Here is a 20709-nt window from a genome sequence, read left to right as displayed (position 1 = left end):
TATGCATTTATTGTAGCCTATTGTCTGACTATCAGTCAAAAAATCAAAGATTATTAATTTACCTGACTTACAATTTCAGTACAATTTGGGTCATGACAATTCAAATGCCTGAAAGTGTTGACATAAACCAGAAATGGTCGAGTAATCCTACCTTAACCCATACTAGTAAAGTCTACTATTATGTACATGTGTACATAATAGTACATAATAATGTGTACTTCACCGTGAAACTTAATATGCAATCAAATAAGACGCCCATGGTAGGTTTTACATCAACACAATTTTTGTATAGTTAAAAATACAGAATGCAACATAAACCAACAACATTAAATATTGTATAGCGAGCACTGGGTAGATAAGCTAAAGTGACACGTGCAGCAGTTTGTCATAGGCTTCAGTACAAAGAAATGGGAAGGCACCATGAAAGAAACTACTCAGCGAATGACGGCTTCGAGTCAGAGACATTCAACACAGAAACATGCTTGTGGATACGAGCTCACACACAATGTCTCTGAAAGCAGTACAAGCTGCTTTATGGCGCACTGACTAAATATGCCCGTTGGGGATTATCTTCTCCATATGTTTTCAGCTTTCACACTACAAATTGGAAAAAAGAAAAGAAAAAAAAAGAAGCATACATATTTATGCCCACTTTCCTACACATACGTTTAGCCTGAGGAGACGGCGTCATCATGAGCCAACATGGCTGCTGTCACTGGGAATTAGTGGGTCAAAGTACGAGTAGGTAACAGATTGAACATAAGGGCACCAATATTTTATGAAACTGCATTCTGCTACGCATGAACTCTTTGATTCACTTTACTTAATTGTTCGGGTTTTTAAAAAAATATAAACTCAAATTCCAAAATATCCGTCATCTCCTAAGAGTGTTTCATCACTTTCAGGGTTATGAAATCCATCTGCAACACATTGTTTTTGTTTTATAAAAACACTGGAAAGATGATCTTGGGGGAAAAAAATAAACCAACAAAATTCTCCTTAATTTCTTTAGCAGACTTTTTCTGCTTCTGAAATGACACCGGCAACATGGTGCATGATGGGAACATCTGGTACTATTTTTATTTAGTATTTATTTATATTTGAGTAAATAGCCCAGTACACCTGAATGCTTTTAACAAATATATTTATAGAAAAAATGTTGGTATTTTGGATGATGCATCATTTAACCTCCAGAGATATTGGACCAAGTGATTTGTAAGCAAGCGAGTGCGCACGTCAATGTGTGTGTGACTGGGAATGTGACATAGGCTGAAGGCTGTCGGTAGATTATAGGTGGGTAGGTACTGTAATTATGGACAATGGTGCTTTGCGAAGAAAAGATTAGAGATTAGCTAAAATTCAGATGCTAAAGAGATATTGTTTATCATATCCACCAAAGTAGGCCATGTTATAATGCTAATTAGAATAAATCATGACACATGACAGAATCATTACAGGAAAACTAAAAAATGTAATCTATTCTATGCTGGCGCTAGATGAAAAGTTAGACGTCCGCCAAAGTTTATTTTAAGGGCAACATGAAAATCCTAGTGGCTGTAAATAAAGATGGATGACATGACTCCTTCCAAAAAATTATGCGAAATGTCTCTTGATCGCCCCCTTATGTCATAAAGCCCCAATGTAAAATGTACACGCCAAATAAATTCCTCCCAAATCCTTTTTTTCATCATTTTCAAGGTATAGTAACTTCCAAGTTTTGTTTCATTTAGTTAATTTATGTCAAAACACAGGCTGAGACATCATGATTGACAGCTGAGATTAATTGCGATTGGTCAGGCACGTGGATTGGACGGGACCTTGATACCATAATATCAGGTGCCCGATTATCAGGTGCCAGTATTGGGAATGTCTTGGTTTCATTTTTATACGGTGGGAAGTTTAAACGTGTCGTCCATCTTAATATACAGTCATTGGTCTGACCCAAGTTTCAATGCAATCCTTGGAAAAGTATTCAAGACATTTCAGTCTTGACCAAAGCGGTGGAGAGACAAATCATTCAAAATTGGTATCCCTATTTTCCGGTTAAAATAAGGATATGTCCCTCATGTCTCCCCAAGAACCTTGCACTAGTGTCAAATTGGAACATTTTATTGCAAATACTCCTCCCTGACTCTGCGAAGATTAGCCCGGCTAAAAGAAAGAAAAGCAGACAAAGGAAAGGAGAGACAGAGAAATGCGCAGAAGGTAAGAAAGGGAGCGGATGGGGATGCTGAGGTGGGGATTTAAGGACAGAGAGGAGATGGGGACTTGAAAGAAGTTAAAGATTTGAAAGATTCCAACTTCGGCACAGTTTATCCCCTTTTTTCCACCCGGAGCAAGAGCCAGAGTTTCAGGCATGTCGACAGCCAACTCTCCTGATGACAATTTCTAGAAGCATCGGGTAAGGAAAGATTGAAGATTGGAGATAATAATATGTGCATTTATTCATCATTATTATATTAAAATAATTAGATGTCGTTCATAAACTATACTCCGCTGAATTTATTGGATATTTCTTCCTCAAAACATTCCTCCAAAAAGGAAAGTTCTGTATAAAAAGACATTCTTTTCTTCTTTCAGATTATTTAAAGTTAGTCTTTGCTGTAAAAATGTTATATAATAGAGAGAAGATAATAGGATAATAATCTTAAAAAAAAAAAAAAAAAAGATTCTCTCTTCTCTATCCTCTATGGCTTAATCCGACTTGTCTGCGTTTGGCTTTAGCCCACTCTCCTCTCTTCGTGTTCACCCTCTCTCGTCATCCTCAGTTATGCAACAAGTAACAGAGACACTCGTTGCCAGGCGGTGGAGTGATGCCATACGTAGGTGGTAGAGAGCCCATGCGGGTTGAAACCATCTATCTGCACTCATCGAGTGTCAGACTTACACAAGTTCTACAAATGGTTACAGCGAACACCAGCCCTCGGTCTCTCGGAGAGCTCGAGATAAGAGGAGGAAGAGTAGTGAGCTGTGATGTAATGGAAAGAGCGAGAGCCAGGAGCCGAACCAAGGCCAGTGAACTGAGATTTTAAACTGTGCAGTGACTTTCAAAAAGGAATCGTATTCATTTTTTAAAAAAAGCTGAAAGCTAGGCCCAGACTAAGATTTTTGATAGTGAAGATACATTTTATTTAGTTTATGGTTTTATGCTCTATAACGGGCATATTTACATGCATATAAGTACACTGGTTTTGATGATTATCTTTGTTTACTGAATCCCGCTCAGTTACTCCAGGTAAAATGATCAAAGTTTTTCTTAAAACCTGGCTATGACCTTAACATAAATTACTGAATCCAGGATTAGAAGTTAATATGTGTAAAAACACACAAAACCACTGCACAAGTCCTACCCAGGATACATGGGCGCATTCGCCGCACTTCCGAGATCCTCATTTTTGGAAAAAAGAAAAGTTTCTAATGTGAAAAGGTGTTTAATGATCTGTCACTTCTCTTAGGTCTGGGGTCACTGTGGCTAAAGGGAAATAAAAGGTAACCCAGACGGTCCCTATTTCACTGTCTTCCAGCTCTTTGTTCCGTGATCCGTGAGGCTTTCCCTGGCTCCTTTCCTCACTGAGGAGCAGCAGCTATACTCTGAAATCTGTTGTGTAACATCGTGATGCCTCAAGAACATGACGAGAAGGCTAACATTGGTCATTTGCAAGAACGTAGAGGTAACCATGATCCCGTTTGACCTCCAGAGGGTGCAGGAGGCGAGGCATGACGGTAACTTCACTGTGGGAAGAAGTGTTTTTGTTTACAGTCATCAATACGGCCGCTTGCTCGCCGTGCTTTTCCTGCCAAATTCTCACATGCAGCCGCTCCGGAGAATTTCAGGACAATGTCTAAAAACTGCTATACTGACTTTAGCTTGACCAACAAGCATGTCCAGTGAGAAACGATGAGTTCAGTTATTCTCAACCTGCAGAGAACCCTGAAACTAACAGTAGCTAACTGTTTTTTTGACAAAGCACTGCTGATGTACAACCTACTGAGGTCCTCTTTCTGTTGATGCCCGACCGTACTGCAGGGCAGTATGCTAAGCACACAACACAAGTGTTGTCACATTTGTGCTTTTTCTTTCTTTAAAAAAACCCCAAATCAACCTCTTCAACTCTGTATATCAATGTATGTGTGGCACAGAAATGCAATGTCTCACCATGGTCACTCTCCGTGCCCGATCGTCCCCAGTACCGCCGCCTCCGCTCCGGAGTGTGCGTGTGTCTCTCGATCACCGCAGCTATAAATCTAGTATTACTGACTGAAAGTCAAAAGAGAGAGAGAGAGAGAGAGAGAGAGAGAGAGAGAGAGAGAGAGAGAGAGAGAGAGCACAGGTCAACACACAAAGGGCCTTGTAAGTGTAACTCAAATATAGTGTAGTGTGAAGCGGCGCAGACCTAGCCGAGTTTAAAAGCCGTGTAATCACTTCAAACGTCATCGGATTATCAAACAGAACTCACTGATTCCTCTGTCCTCGTGGCTGTCCTCGTCCCTCTCGTCTCTTTCATTATCCAGGTTGGACATCCTCACCGACATTTCTGGAGCAATGTGGAGGTGAAGGTGGTTTATGTTAGTACGGCAGCTGCAGCTGCTGCTGGGTGATGCTAATGTCAGCTGTTGTCAGGCAGCGTGTTAATCATGCTGCTTTAAGATGTTCTTTAATATTTAAAGCAATGTCAGCGTGTGAAGAAGTAAATGAAAAGGTTAACGCTAAGAGTTATGACTCAACTTCTTTCCATTGTTGCCTTTGCAAAACTGCAGGAAAAATGCTATGCAGTATGCTTTGGGTTTATTGAGTCTTTCCGTGCTTCAAAAATGTGTTATTTTCAAAAATCTCATGGTAAATTTCACTTCCATTTCAATTTCACTGCTCTATAAAGTTGCACGGTTCAACGATTAAACTTTTTTATAAACGTCAGTGCGTGTGAGACATAATCCATCCGTTTACCTTGTGCTGCCAGCGGTGACATGTGCTGGTGTGAGCGCCTGTGGATCTGGTGTCTGTATGCGTACACAGCCAGCACCAGCACCATGATACATCCCATAATGCCCCCGGCCACTGGACCCACAGGGGCGCTCTTGATCATGTTCAGAGACGCCACTTCCTCGTCTGCAGAGGACGAGAGAGAGAGAGAGTGAGAAGAGGAGAGGGATGAGCAGGAGGTTGTTTGAAGACGGATCAAGGAGTGACGGGACAACAAGCCGGTACCAAACAGCTCGGGCTCGGCTCCCAGCTCGGGCTGCGACGCCAGTACATTTCTATTCTCTCATCAGTGTGACGTGCCACAGAATAATTATTCAACAGCAGGCAAAAGGCCAGTTCCCCTTTAAAAAAAACAACAAACAAAAATTGATAACAGAAACAGAGAAAAAGTAACAGAAAAGCTTCTGCCTGCATATACACGAGGAACATTTCTGCTGTGTCACAGATCATTGAAATACTCTGACGTTTGACTTCTTCTGTTGTTTGTTTGATTTCTTACTCTGCGGGCGGATATGGCACACTACACTAACGTAAAAAAAAAAGTCTCATAACTGTGAAATCAAGCGAGATATATGTGTAGAAGTTCCTGTTGATATTGCAAAGAATCCGAAGGATTAACATAAATCACAAATTTACATACGAGCTTAAGAGTAACTCACCAAGGAGCCCCAGGCCATCCGCATAGGGACTCTTGGCGCCGACGATGCCTCCGAAACACTCCTTCTGCAGGGCACAGTAGGGCTTGTCCAGGTGAGTCTTGCCATCACTGTCCACCATGCACCACTCGCAGTCCAACACGCCAAAACAGTCACTGAAACAGCCCCCAGAATACAGAGGTTTTAAAAATCATTCTTCAAGAGCACACACGGAAAGTCGGAAGCTATTTTTAGAGATTGGCCAAATGGTAAATGATGATTTTTTTTGATGCTTTCAGGGGTAAGGATACTTTTTCTACAACATTTTTTATGTATTCATTTTGATGAATTTTAAAAGGAATTCAACACAGTATCATTGGTATATACATAAAAAAAGGCCATGTGTAGTTTCTTAAAGATTCCTTGGTTTTTCTTCATCATGCAGACAAACAAAGTAAAAAAAGGGTTTAAAAAAAAGAACCACCGGGTGGCACTAGTAGAGTTGGATTCTCATAGTTGTAATTTCACTATGGCAGATTTACGCGTCTCTGTTGCATTTGCCTGCAGGTATGTGGTGCTGTAAGAATGTGATACTAGATGTGTGCTTTGCATGTGAGTAAGTTAACTCTGTGCGTGTGAGTAAGTTAACTCTGTGCGTGTGTGTGTGTGTATGTGTGTGTGTGTATTTGTGTGTGTGTGTGTGTGTGTGTGTACCTGCTGGTGTATCTCTGGCTGCAGCGGGTGTTGACACACTGGGGCAGCGTATCGTGCAGACTAGGATCGATCACGTTCAGACTGACCGGCTCATGGTGGACCTCACAGCTGGGGTTCCTTCGCAAACACAAACACACAATCAAAACAACGCACCAGGTGAACATGCAGAAAGGCGATGGATAGTCTCGGTTTTTCAGTAAAACTGTAAAAAAAAAAAAAAAAAAAAAAAAAAGGAAAATCCAAGCTTGAACACACAAAGCACGTCAGTGTATGCAAATGAGCTCCAAGAAGGACGGACATCAAACGACAGAAAACAGAGAAAAATCTGACAGCGCAAAATGATAATTGTACGTTTCCCTGAAATAAAACAGGAATTGGCATTTGAAACATTGACACGCTGTCAAAGGCTGCTTGACGGTTGATGAAGGGAGGTGGGTGAAACGAGTGAGTGACAGGGAGGAGTAGGAGACAAGAGACTGACGGACAGAGCGGCAAAAACAGGAGAGGAAAAGACTGAGACACGTTAAACAAAAGAAGATATTGAAAGACAAATAAAAGCGAGGAAACACCCAAAATGTTTGAAGCGTAACAGAAAAGGGATCAAGCATCATCTGAAAAGCATCCACATTTATTACCTAGATTTATACAGAATTTGGATTTCTGGAACTATATTATATCATTAGGTGTAATTCCTAAGCAACAAAAGAAATGTAGTGTCTATGAGGCTCAGACATAGTAAACACTGACCGGTTTTCAGCGTTGGTGAGGTTGCCTGTGCACTCGTTGACCTCTAGAGGGCACTCACATGGACACTCGCACTCGTTCTGCTCCATTCTAAAAAACACACACATCGTCATCATTGTTTAATGTTACACATGTAATCATCTTTCATTTGCAGAGTTTCTTATTTTACGTATAAAACAGTTCACACTGTCTACATAAAGACTCTGCAGCTGCATCATGCCACCAGATCTAGTTCTTGTGAATGCTCTTCTATGAGTACGAGTCATCTCACAGTGTGTGTGAGTGTGTGGGTGAAGCAAAAGACCTGTGGCAGTTGAGGCAGAGCCGGTCCACGGTGCTGCAGGCGCAGAAGGCCAGAGAGTCGCACGTCTCGTTGACGATGCCGGCGAAGGCGTTGGTACCGGGGATTCGGGTCAGGCGGTACTTGGAACAGTGGCTACCGTGGACCAGGTTGGTGAGGTCCCCCTGTGAGAAAAACAGTTCGATAATTAGACCCCCGAGAGAAAATCTAAGACCCAATTTACCAAATCCACAAAATTCAAAAGGTTATAGGCCGCTTTGAAATCACCCATAATAAAATAAAACACTAGATCTATAAACAGAGGACATGGAAATGTAAAGGAAGCAACTACTAAGGGGCATGAGGCATTAAGTCAAAAGAAAAAAATGTAATAAAAGAAAAAATAAAGAAAATCTACGACAAAAAAGTACCTCAACATATTTAAAGCTGCAGACTTTAAATTTAAACAATACACTCTCATACTAACGACACAAAAAACACAGATTTATAAGAATTATTGAACACAGGAGTAACTCATGGTTGCAACACCAGTGATCGCCACTAGATGGCAGCGTCATACATCAAATATAAAAGTGGTGCACTCCCGTGCGTTTGTGTCTGTAGTATATCGGCCTCGATCTGACTTCCTGTGTTGCCACTCAAACATCCATTCACTTTACGTGTCTCTGACTTACCAAGATGCTGGTGTTGAACTTGTAGAAGCGCTGCACGGTGCGGTCGCTGAAGCTGTTACACAGGTTCTTCTTCACAAAATAGGGATGGTTGAGGATGTCATTAGCCACGAGAGGCTCCTGATATACATAAAAAAATGAATGATGAAATTCAAAAAGGTTAGAGTCAAATTCCAACCGTCAGTCTATGGATGAGAAGGAGTATTTATATTTATATTTATTTATATTTAATGTCGTTGATTCAGGTTGCTGGGTGCTTTACCTTGTGCGTGATGTGCTGTTGCTCTGCAGGGGCGTGACCTTTGGGGTCGATGAGGGTAGGGTGTGCTACCAGGTAACCTCTGTCCTCCATTATGAAACACCTGCAACGTACACACACACATATGTAAGAGTGCAGACAGTGACTCTTCAGTCTTAAGTTAAGAAATGGGGTTTACAACAGAAAAGGTCAATTAAAAGGAATTTATGTCAATTGTTTGTTTGCATCATTCTTTTTCCCCAGCGCTAATTTCAGCTTCATTCATCTGCATAATACAGCTCCGCTCAGTTTCCCTTTGTCCCTTAAACATTCTGCCAAATGTGGCTCCTCTCTGCCCCCCCTGGCCCCTTTCAGCTAATCCTGTTTCATATGGCCCCTGAACACCGACAGAGAGCATGGAGGAAGCGAAGCAATGGAGGGGAGGGGAGAAAGTAGAAGAAGGGCATGGGTAGAAGGACTATGTAGGACTGAAGCAGCGGCAACGCCACATCTCCGGCAGGAATGCTGTGTTAATCAGCTTATCTCATTTCCCGCTTTATTTTTTTCCCCTCCTCCTTGATCTCTCTGCAAGTTGAATTCTCGCTCAGCAAAACAAGTGAAATGGGAAAAGAAGAAAACGAGAAAAGAAGTCAGTCATCACATCCGTCCCCCGCTCACCTGATCTTGTTGCCTTTGTCCTGGTTGCAGATGGGCAGCAGGTCGAGCAAGACCTTGTAGAAGTAGCGAAGGGTGAAGTCGATGCCCATCACTGCGACTGCGTAGCCAGGGGCCGTCTGAGAACTGATGAGCGAGAGCAGAGAGGACAGAGTGTAAAGCACAGAGATAACACAGAAAAACTTTTTTTTGTTAAACTGTTGCTGTGATTGTGCGGTAAGCTGTCAAAAGTAACCATCAATTACATTGTTGGTCTTCAGCCAGATATATAAATATATGTATATAAACAAACCACACATACTCTGCGCGCTGTGTATAGCTATGTTTACAGACTGCATGATTATATGCTCACTGAGCCAGTACACAACAGCGCTCTAATCCTGGTTGTATCACACGCCGACACTGGATGTTTGTGTGTATACTGAACATTAGCATGGACCGCGGCAAACAGTTGTTATCGGTACGATAACGAACATTCGACTGTCACCGCGAGGTTTTTGCATTTCCAGCTCAAGGAACTGCATTTCAGGCTGAGTAACGGGGAAGTTTTAAATCCTTCAACTCACAACAAGCAGCGTCGGAAACATTAAGCAATAACTTTAATAACTGTCCAAAAGGGCAGGATGTTACGCTCAATTGGTCATTTGGCTTTTTCTCCTGCAAAACCACCATGAGATGGCAGGAATACAGAGACCTGCATGAGGAGGAGCAGACACGTGAAGACTGAACCCAGACCATTTCAGTGGAAGTATAGTATGACACACAGTAAACAGCCCCCGAAGAAAAACTGGTCAGCGGGTCTCCAGTTCACCTCTGTCTTCACAGGTGGTGCAGTTTGGCTGAGGTGACTCACCGAGCTGAGAGCCCAGTATAACGTCTGGGGCTCATGTGATAAAGGGAGTCTTTTGACGAGTCTTTTGACGAGTCTACTTATTCACACAAATGTGTCAATCATGAAAATGCTTATGTGAAAGACTAGCAGCACTTGATTTTCCTCCGGTGCAATTGAATAGATGACGGCAGAGGTGTGGTAGAAGTGTACATGATTTTTTCTCACCTCGACGCGTGGATGGTGTGGCTGATGGTGACAACGTATCCTGCCCCGCCCACGTCCAGATAAGGCCCCGTGAAGGTGATGAGGCCGGGGTTCGCCACAGCGTGCTGGTACCTGCACGATACGTCACACAGGAAGGAAGAGGGTTATCTCACTCAGTCGGGACCATCTCATGACTTTCTCCTGACTAACGAAAGCTGGAAAATGCCCGGGAAATTGGGTCCAGACATTGTCCAAGTCAGACGCATTCACACCAACAGGAACATTACTGGAACATTCAGGCGAAAATGTCCAGGGCAAAATTTGCAGCCATTTGCATTCACACATACAGCCCCTCCGGAAAAGTTGAGGAAAAAAGTCCAGACATCAGCGCATGTCTGAAAGCTGCAAAAGTAAACAATGTATATATTCTAAGATGAATCATGTGTCTAATTCACTTACTTGCAGAAACACGAGGATGTGATGTATACTTTTGTGGTGAGAGCAGAGAAATGAGGGACCAGTGCGACGGTTTCAGTCTTGACCACCAACAATCACCGATGACCACATACCCTTAGTGTATTTAACTTTGAAAAAGGTTTTTACTGGACTATAAAAGTGTGATTCTTTTCATCAATGTCACACAAAAAAAGCCTTGTCCACACAATGATGTGAATAGGAAAAAGCCTAAACTTGCTATGATAATATAACCTGACTAAAAACTTTATGTAGAGAAAAACATAGTTTAATTATCTGCAGTTTGCACACAACACTCCTTCCGTTTTATTCCGACCTATCCTGTCATACTTCCTTTTGCTCTTCAAAAACACACGCACTTTCACTCCTCGTCCCCCCCCCCCCCCCCCCCCCCCCCCCCCCCCCCTCTCCACTAAGCCTCACCATTGTCTACGGGTCGGGTCGAAGGCTTTGTCCATCAGTGATCCCGGGTAAATCCGCAGCACCCCGCTGGGGGTTGCTATGTAACGGCGCACAATGTAGCAGTTGAGGCTACTCATTTCCATTAGTGTCATCCACTCATCCGTGACGTGACTGGTCGCCATAACCTCGTTCCTGACAGAGGACTGCAGAGGAGCGATGGAGGGATGGAGGGAGACAGAAAGAGAGAGAGAGAGAAGATAAACATTGAAAAAGGGAAAAGAAGAAGGGAGGAAGAAGCAAAGAGGGAGGGGGTAAAAATTAGCGTTTTAATCTGAAACTTTTCGCAACTTTGATTCCAGTCAAACCACAAACAATATAGAAAAAAAAAGTTAACACCCTTTTCAAAACAGTAACTATGCTGCACCTAAACTTGACATTATTGTTCTGTATCTGTGCTACAGATAATAAGATAATTATGATCAAGATAAATATATATAAATAACAAAGCTTACACAACCAGCATTTAGGTATTAATTGGACGTGAGAAGCCCTAAAGCCACTCGCCAAAGAAAAAAACACCCTTACAAATCACATCTAAGTGCCATTTTCTTGGAAGCTTCAAAGTTTGAAAGAGGTGATGAGGTCACTGGAGGGGGGCCTTTAAGACAGGCCTGGGAATAAGAGCTGGGACTGGGGGCTTAGAGTTCAGACTCTAACCTCCCACCTCCCTCCCCCAGGGCAGCGATGCACACAGACGAACGAAACCACGTGGCAGTTTATCCCTGTTCTTAAAGATGCAGAACTCAATTTTGAATTTTTGTTTAGGATATTTACAGTGAGACACGCTTGTCAGATGTTGCAAGAAACAGAATTATAGGTTATTAAATAACATCTTTGGTGTTTAATGGTGTTTGTACATACTTGCATGCAGGTACATTTGCATACATGACTGTAACCTGATCACAGGGCTCGCAGTGTGCCGCGTGTTTGTCAGGTAAACAACATTAGCAACGTGTCTGAGTGGGTGTGTGTGCCGTCAGACTGGTTGTGGGTTTTTTTGCCACGAGTTGCATGTACACACTCCTTGTGTACCTTGAGGCCTGGGTTGGCTATGAGCCTGGTGTTATCACTCAGGTAAGCGGTGTAGTGCTCCACCATGCGCTTTGTCTCCGGCTGACTGAGGTGCTCATAGGGAGAGGAGAAACTACCAGCAGCCAACATCACAGTGGGGGATTCTGGGAAAGAGAGACGGTCAGAGATGGTCACTTTAAACAAATGTTTGGAGCTTATTAGTCCGGGTCTCGGGATTTGTCGCCTTTTCCTCACCGACAGTGGCGAGTTGTTTGAAGTGCAGGCAGGAACTGGGCTGACCCAGCAGGTCTAAGCGGTGGTAGAGCAGCTTCGAGCTGGGAGCCGTGTTCAGGTTCTTCAGCTGCCTCACTGGGATCTCAGGCTGCACGTACACAATGCACAGGATGAACGACGTGTCCTGAACCTGGTGGACGAGATGGGAGAGGAGGAGGAGGAGGCTTTACATTAACATAAACATATGGCAGACAATATTGCAGAATGTGGAGATGAGGGCCAAGAGAGAAAAAAATTGTTCACAGATTCTATGATTACCTACCTTTTCTAAATTCCTGACTTTTAAGTTTTTAACTTTGGAGACCAGGTTGCGCTTATGAATAAAATACTGGCTGCAAATATAATTTATAGACTCCACTCCAAACTAGATGCCAGGGAGACTGTCACATTATACACTCACTCTCCGTCCTTATCTGTCATCTTTTTGTCAGTGTTTAGTGTCAGGCAGGTTTTGTAGGCTACAGGCACCGTTCGCAGAAAGTAAGTGTATGTCTGTGTTTAACAACTGCTTTCACCCGACTGACTCTAAATGCACCATGAAGGGCAAGTCTGGTCCTAAATACTGAGACTTTACTTGTTGAGTCAAACAAACAGTGGAATGCTTTCAGGAAGGTCCAGAAGCTTCTGATAGCTGAAATGAGTATGAGTAGGGGAAACCTTTTGCTGCTGATTAAAAAAAACAAACATTTTAGTCTTAATTCTGTTCACAGGCACAGAAGTGAACAATATGAAAGACTCATAATTGAATCCCCAGATAGTATCTGGCTTATAAAATAAAATAGACAGAATTGTATGAATTTTTTTGGGGGGGGGATTGATGCTTTTAAAGTAAATTACCAATTTATCTGGCTCCGGAAAATTATTTTATTTAAATAACAAGAGACAGCTGCCAGACTCATGGCAAAGGTGATGTGTTAGTAAAAGTAAAATGCTTTTACAAAATGCGAAGTGAAGTGAAAATGCCTAAATTAAGTGTTATATTTTTGCTCCTGCCAAAAGCCTAATGTCAGAAATGAGAAATACTCAAAATGGGGTGATGTTATTTCTATACTGCCGCCGCCCCCCCCCCCCCAAAAAAACACTACACTTCAAGGACCGAGAAGAAAAGCAGATTCGAGAGGATAGAAAGTTTCTGGGTGTGGGAGCACTTGCTTTTTATTACACCAACTAATTTAAGGTGGTGGAGCTTTTGGTGGAGACACAATGGCTGGGAACATAAATCTCTATATGTATGTTGCTTTTAGACAGTGGTACAGTGCTGACTAAAGAGCTACGGACAGAAATGGAAGAGTTGGAGCTAAAACTGTATGAGCGAGTCATTGTTATGATTTATTGATAATGTCTAAAAAGGCCCCAGAGACAAAGATCTTCTTTGTCTCTGCAGTCAGTATACATGTGCTTGTTCTGCTTTATAAAAGCTACAGTGCAACTGTTATAAAAGTTATCATTTTCAATCTTTACATGTTTTTCTTCTCTTGCTAGAAAATATTTCATCCTACTGCATCATTTGTGTGACTCCTACTCTCCTCTACTCACCTTTTTTAAACACTTTGGGACACATGAATCTTAAAGACAATAATAATAAGATAATAAGTGCATGCTACCGTATATAAGGACTTTTTTTATTGTAAATTACCTGTGTAAGTTTTCCTATCTGTGTGTGTTTGCAAGCATAAAACTGAGAACAAATAGTTAATGATCCAATCTTGGTTAAATGTTGGGACGGTGAAACTACACATCACAAGTTACCTAATGAATATAGATCATATTATTGTTTCTCAGCTGTCTACACCATCACCCACCAGCTTCCAGGCGTAGCTGACGTTGTACGCGTCTTTGCTGTTGTCCCTGAGTCGGTTCGTGTGCCAGGACAGGGAGGAGTTGACTGGAACAGCAATGACCTGACTGCCGAGAGGAAGGCTGCAAGAAATTTAACACAACAATTCAGCCAATCGTAAAATATATCTCGAATGTATCAATAGGTGACTTTCATTCCTCGCTCTCTCTTACCTGAGGATATTCTGTCGCACAGCAGGGAATCCTGGGATATTCTCATAGTGGATGATGTCTGTGTGCAAGGGAGGCTCCGTCATCAGGTAGGGCCGCGTCAGCGACGGGTGCATCAGGGTGTAACCTGGGAATATACCCAAAGGCAACAGCACCGTTAATGATCACGAGTGATTATTACACATGTTGAAACAACAACCACAAGAATAAAACAAGTAACAGAAAAAGTGGATCTGCATAAATCATTAAAACCACAAACTGAGGAACCAGCCGGAGGTTAAATAAAAAATAAAATGTTTGTATTGACATAAAAACCATAGTGTTTTAAATAAACTTTCTATAAAGCTACAGAACTTACAGGTCAAAATAGTTGTTCTTATAAATATCCAGTATTTTCTATTTACTGGAAAGAGACAGAACCAGGTTTTTAATTCAATACAGCCATTAAATACTGTACAACAAGGGCTGATGTGATGAGGGTTGACGCTACACTGTATAGGTGAGATTTGCTATAAGTAGCTTTAGGTACATGACAAACCGTAGATGCCACTGGACAAACTAAAAGTACGATTTTAAACAGTCTCTCGCAGCTGGATTCATTAAAAAGTCAGATGAACTGCAGATGATCCTGCATGTTGGGTGAGTTGAATCCGTTGTCCCCATTACGTGGTTAGTCTTCACACATGAAAGTGAAGGAGGGACATTTTTTCAAATTTGATCCCTTTGTGCAAGAAAATGTATCCTATTAAATTGGCTCACAGATAAGGAACCACACTGAGCTCAGAGTCACACTTGAACACACCCCCTGATTATCTGACAGTATCATTATATAAAAAAAACTACGTCTGTATTAAAACTTTGGGCTTTACTTAAATTGTTCCAGAAATTTCTTCCAGCGGATCAGTATAACCTTTGATGCCTTCGTTTGGTTATGTGTAAAATGTATGAAAACAATTCCCTTATGTCACATTTTTACTAATCACATATTCATCCTTGTTTCTGCTGCTGCTGATATTCTGTATTACCAGTGACAAGATTATAGTGAGTCTACAATATAGAAAAAAAAAAGTTAACACCCTTTTCAAAACAGTAACTATGCTGCACCTAAACTTGACATTATTGTTCTGTATCTGTGCTACAGATAATAAGATAATTATGATCAAGATAAATATATATAAATAACAAAGCTTACACAACCAGCATTTAGGTATTAATTGGACGTGAGAAGCCCTAAAGCCACTCGCCGAAGAAAAAAACACCCTTACAAATCACATCTAAGTGCCATTTTCTTGGAACCTTCAAAGTTTGAAAGAGGTGATGAGGTCACTGGATGCCACTTTATTTTTTGAAAAAAATAAAGTGGCATCTAGCCAAAAATTATATATTTTTTTTTTTCAAAAGACCAAAAAATCTTCAAGAGCAAATGGTAGAACTATTTGTTTTAGCCGAGCCATGGTACGGGCGCCTCTTTATCAAACAAATTAGCAAAAGTCAAAATTAAACTAATCCAATTCTGCTACATCCTCCAAAATATAAAACTCCACCGAACAAAACAACTGCGTCGCTCTCGTGGAGCTGCAGCTCGGGGAATAATTTTAGGGAGACAAAAAAAGCCCTCAAGGAACTGGATTGAAATCCCATCTGAAACGGGTAAACAAACTAAATACCATGTGCTTTATATGCACAGTTCTAATATACTGTGTGTATTTAAAGAAAAAAAGAGTGTGTGTAAGTCGCAGCAGGTGTGGTGTGTATCACACTCTTAAACAGAAATCCAGCTGCTTTATTATACAAAGCAAACAGTACACACCATACACAAGTATGTCTCACACACTTTCATAGAGTCAATAAATTAAATACAGTAAATCTCCTCCAAACAAAAATACGTCTAACACTATTTTTAGCTTCAGGTCCAGACGCTTGTCGTCAGTGGCTTATTTACCTAATTATATTTCCCTGAACTCTAATCGGCGGCAGACGATTTCAACGCCGGCTAATAACTTTAATGGGAGTCATTTGTCGGTGTTTACCAAGTTGCTAATAAGCACGGTGTGGTAATAAGCGGTAATTCGATGGCATATTTATAACAAAAACAAACATTTTAGCGGGGGAAGAGAGAGAGAGACTCATTGAGCGGCGCGGCAAAAGAGCAAACAGTCACGCAGCTGCGAAAATTAACTCGCAATAACAAGCGATGACAATTGTGAAAATATTTTGACGCCGTACGTCATATATCCTGCGTGTTTTTATGTCCTCCGCCACACATTACCTCAACCCTCTCCTCCCTTCCAGAATCCTTACCCTCCAACTCTAAACGTCTCCCACCTGCCCTTCACTCACCCGTCACAAGCTCCTCAAAAACGTACATTTTCGTTCCCTTCACAGATTTAGCTTCTTTTCCCTTTCTCCTTAGAATTTTTTGCCGTTTCCCACCCACTGTTTTCAAAAGGGGAACTAGCATTTTAAAAAGGTAAAGAATAAACTGGCCGTTATCCGCAGAGATGTGAAAAGTGGAAGCTACGCAAACTTTTCTCTTCACATTCCTGACATTCCTACTTCTGACGGTGTCCGGGTGTTGACGGCAACTGATGCAGTGTGCTTTCAGAAAAGAGAGAGAAATACTGCAGCCGACCGTCACGACAGTGAAAGGTGGGTGTGTGACCAGTTTTCAGTTTTCAAAGGTTATAATGCTGTTTTCTTTTCGTTTGCCGCTGCTCTCCCGTCCGCCTGGCAGCAGGACAATGTCACCAAGCAGTGTTGACTACTCAGTTTGACGATCTGTCCATTAACGATACAAACAGCACCGCAGAGCACAACTTAACTGTTGCGTTGGCACCAGTGGTTTAGTCGAGCCACCCTCCGCTGGGGCCAAGACAAACCGACAGCGGACGTGAGTGCGGCCGGCCCCCGCACTGTGGCAGGGCGCTGAGACACGGCTCAACAGAGAAGGCAAAGCCAAACAAGTGCCGGTGCTCCAGAGAAACAAAAAACATCTGTATACGTCTAACGTGGAATAAAGACTGAGGAGGACGTAGAGATAGACACGATCAAGTGGATTTCCACTTACATGTGAAACGAGAGTGTCAAAATGCTCTTTAAAACTGTGTCTAATAAAGATTGATACCATTGCAATCTGAAAAAAATGCAAGATTGTACGTGGTGTTTGTTTTGCTACTGGCTGAGCAGAAGTGCTCACAGAGCTGGAACAATTTAAAGCTTTGTCCGCTAATACGCCTACAAAAACGCTGCTTTTGATGCCGCTCGGCACAGGTTGGAAAAACGGGCAGCGGGAGATAATCCTGCTAAATTCTTCTGCGCTGAAGAACAACAGGCACGTGTGGGTGAGTCAGGTGGTGCCCGAATGAAAATCAACAGATTCCTACCGCCGCCTCGTTTTCCTGTGACTGACCTTTGTTGTCGATGAGGAAGGTGTATGAAGCCAGCGAGTCCTGGTAGTAGGTGACATCCTCCAAGATGTAGGCCAGGTTCACGTCCACCCCGACCACGCCGAGCAGCAGGTTGCCAAAGTAACACGGCCGGCTCGCGGTCATGATGAACCCTGGGGAAAGGAAGAAGAGTTGTCTAAGGGAAGTTTATGCCATAGTGCGGATTAGTTATCTTAGATCATCTTTTGTTAGAAGTTCTGTTTTATTTGGGTTACTTTATAATTACATGCAGATTATCGCACACTTGTGAGATTTTTGTCAGAAACTGGTCTGAGATTAAACAACCCGGCCAAACAAAGTTTGGGATTAAGAATAAAAAACGTAATCTTTCAACCACCAAAGCAGACAAGCACTGTCAGCCAGGGTCACAAAGGACTGTCTTTAGGTACAAGAAGAACAAGGAGTCATGCTGCGACAGATGGTGTTGACCCCACAGAGCCCTGATCTCAGGGTGGTCGCACCAAAAATTGATTTGATTTTAAGGCGTTTTTCCTATTCCACTGCATTTTGTATGAGGTTGAGATAAAACATTTTAATGGTATTATTCTTTTGAAAGCCTCATAATGTTCCTTAAAAAGCCTTTTGCACAGTGATACAAAAAATTCTCAAAAATGTTGCTGCTGCTCCTCGTAACGTACCAATGGTAACGCCAGTCACAGATTCAGTCAGACCATTTGAAAATAATGAATCTATTTATGTTCATGTGTTCCTCTAATTTCAACTCGCTCTGGTTCAGAACATCAGTTGTTTGGCGGTGATCCAAAAATGGTCCGTTCCCGTCGAGTTGGGTGCAGATCACTCACCGTCTCCCATGGGGTCAGAGTAGGGCAGGCTGAAGCCGGCCAGGTCGATCATGCGATTGGGGAGGTTGATGTAGAATCGGCCCACGGTTGTCTCCAGGTTGCTCAGCTGGTTCAGCACCATCATGCTGCCCTTCACCACCGGCAACACAGACGCCCCCGACGAAGACCCGGACGGCGACAACATGGAGGAGCGGTCTCTGTCGGCCGTCCGGTCCACGCCGTACTTCACCGAGTTCTGCTCTGCGAGGTCCCTCAGGAAGGCCAACTCCTTCAGGCCAGTTACTCCCTCTGGAGAAAGAGGCAGTGGAACAGAGGATGAGTTTAAGATCAGGAGTCCATTAACAGAATTTGCTTGATTTAATCAAGCAGGGATATTAAGAGCAAATCCGTTACTGACAGCGTGGCTGAAGGCCTATTGAACGGGGGTAATTGTGCAAATGAGAGGGAGTGGCCGACAGGGAGGCAATAAGAACAGCACTTCGCCAAAGAGCACATGACTCAAGGCAACCCACACTTCTCTTTCCTCACTCACTGTAAAAAACAAAACAAAAAAAACACCAATTCCTTCAAGGAGCTAGAGAGAAATCACGCTCCTGCCAAACAGCGGATGAATTCATCAGAGGTGTATTTTAAGAACAGCTGACCTCATGAAGTTCACGTGGTCCAGTGCATCAAAGCAAATTCTACATGTTGACACGCCGACTCCCCCCCAAATTGATTTGGCATCAACTGCTGAGACATTTCATACACGCAGACTCTGATCTGTGATCCTGTGTCATTATCTCTTTACTCGTCCATAGTCGAGTAAACCCCTCATGTGTCTGAGAAGTGAATGCACACTTCAGATTTTATCTTTCCAGGCTTCATGGGGTCGTTTTAGAGGAGAATGGATGACTATGGCCCGGCCCCTGCAGCTGTCACCTGGAACATTTGGCATCCCACAAACCTATTAGGAAGGATCGGAGCATAGACTGTCTGCCAGTATCCAATCATTGACTGGATTACAGCAGAATCCCCTTCTAATGCCAAGGCTCTTGCTCTGCCGATCATCGCGCTGGGCGACAGACGGGTGGCAATGTCAAACAAACACAAGGGGGGAAATTTGCTGACGGCAAAGGATTCTGTTCTCTTCCATTTCTGAGGGAGTAGCCGTTCACGTTGTTCCCCTCTACATAGCAGTTTTCACACATGAACTCCAGGAAAAAAATGTCCAGAAAACTGGGGCTGTGAATTTTGCAGAGATTTTCCTGCTGTATTCTCACGTACATGTTACTCGGAATGGGTTTGGAAGGGAAACATGTGCGTTGTCAAATGCAGCCCCTCCTTTAAATTTCCAGGAAAATGTCTGGACTTCAGTGCATGTCTGAAAGCACCTACTAAAACCCCCATAGTGTTTGAACTTCCCTCGTTTTTCTTGTAACCAAACACATTACATTTATAGTAAGTGATTCTCCCACGAAACCAGGATTCTTTAGATAATTTAGAAACAAATTAAACAGGGAACTGGAACATATCTCCAGAGTGCGTCTAAAGGTCAAATCGTCTTCAGTTGACCTTCAAGTGAACCCCACCGAAGAGAAATCAATTCCGGTGAAACCGTCTTTGATGGAATATTATGATGAAGGGTCCTCAAATGCACAAAATATCAAATAGGGCTAAAAAAGCTCGTTGACAGATTTTAATCATCCGGGTAAATATCCCAGGAGTTGGCTACAGATTTTCAAATGTGAGGCTACTTTTTTTCCACGTTTTATATGGTTATGAACTGATTATATTTCTGTTTTTTGATGAACAACTGTGAAGACGTCATTTTAAGATTGGGGAAAATGTAGAGGGAAATTTTTCAATGAAAGTTTCTTCACGAAAAAACTTTGTGGCAGCTAACACTGTTCTGGTGAGGGAAGTGGGCATTTCATTAATACATGCACTAACACAAACAACTGTGTATTCTACTGCCAAGGGACTGCTGATCTCCTAGAACAATCAGCACTTCACATTTGGCAGGGGATGCAGGGAATGAGACGCGCGCGCGCACGCACGCACGCACGCACGCACGCACACGCACACACACACACACACACAGTGGGGCCTTTCAGCTGTGTGCCGCGGCGTCAGCAACAAAACAAATGTTTTTTGGGATATGCAATTCTAATAAACTCGGAGGATGATAGATTTCTGCATCCTTTTCATCATGGAGCTCTTTAAACAGCCAAGGTC

At 42.5% G+C, this 20709-nt stretch overlaps 1 protein-coding gene across 3 annotated transcripts in view; it reads right to left on the bottom strand.

Annotated features, from left to right (window-relative positions):
- The window catches only part of cachd1 (cache domain containing 1), a 76058-nt gene that overhangs the window by 3642 nt on the left and 51707 nt on the right, over positions 1–20709 (bottom strand). For all 3 annotated transcript variants that reach the window (XM_035647940.2, XM_047336858.1, XM_047336857.1), the window contains 18 exons: positions 18493–18780; positions 17653–17802; positions 14247–14370; positions 14039–14156; positions 12198–12366; positions 11964–12106; positions 10893–11074; positions 10017–10127; positions 8963–9085; positions 8309–8408; positions 8050–8166; positions 7379–7539; positions 7078–7164; positions 6331–6447; positions 5641–5792; positions 4946–5107; positions 4458–4535; positions 4157–4258 (listed from right to left, as the gene is read on the bottom strand). In XM_035647940.2, coding sequence (XP_035503833.1) covers positions 4157–4258; positions 4458–4535; positions 4946–5107; positions 5641–5792; positions 6331–6447; positions 7078–7164; positions 7379–7539; positions 8050–8166; positions 8309–8408; positions 8963–9085; positions 10017–10127; positions 10893–11074; positions 11964–12106; positions 12198–12366; positions 14039–14156; positions 14247–14370; positions 17653–17802; positions 18493–18780 — 2484 coding nt within the window. The remainder of the gene's footprint in view (positions 1–4156; positions 4259–4457; positions 4536–4945; positions 5108–5640; positions 5793–6330; positions 6448–7077; positions 7165–7378; positions 7540–8049; positions 8167–8308; positions 8409–8962; positions 9086–10016; positions 10128–10892; positions 11075–11963; positions 12107–12197; positions 12367–14038; positions 14157–14246; positions 14371–17652; positions 17803–18492; positions 18781–20709) is intronic.

Source organism: Scophthalmus maximus, chromosome 13, assembly GCF_022379125.1.
Source record: "Scophthalmus maximus strain ysfricsl-2021 chromosome 13, ASM2237912v1, whole genome shotgun sequence".
Classification (NCBI taxonomy): domain Eukaryota; kingdom Metazoa; phylum Chordata; class Actinopteri; order Pleuronectiformes; family Scophthalmidae; genus Scophthalmus; species Scophthalmus maximus.
This window is presented reverse-complemented; position numbering and strand designations above follow the sequence as displayed.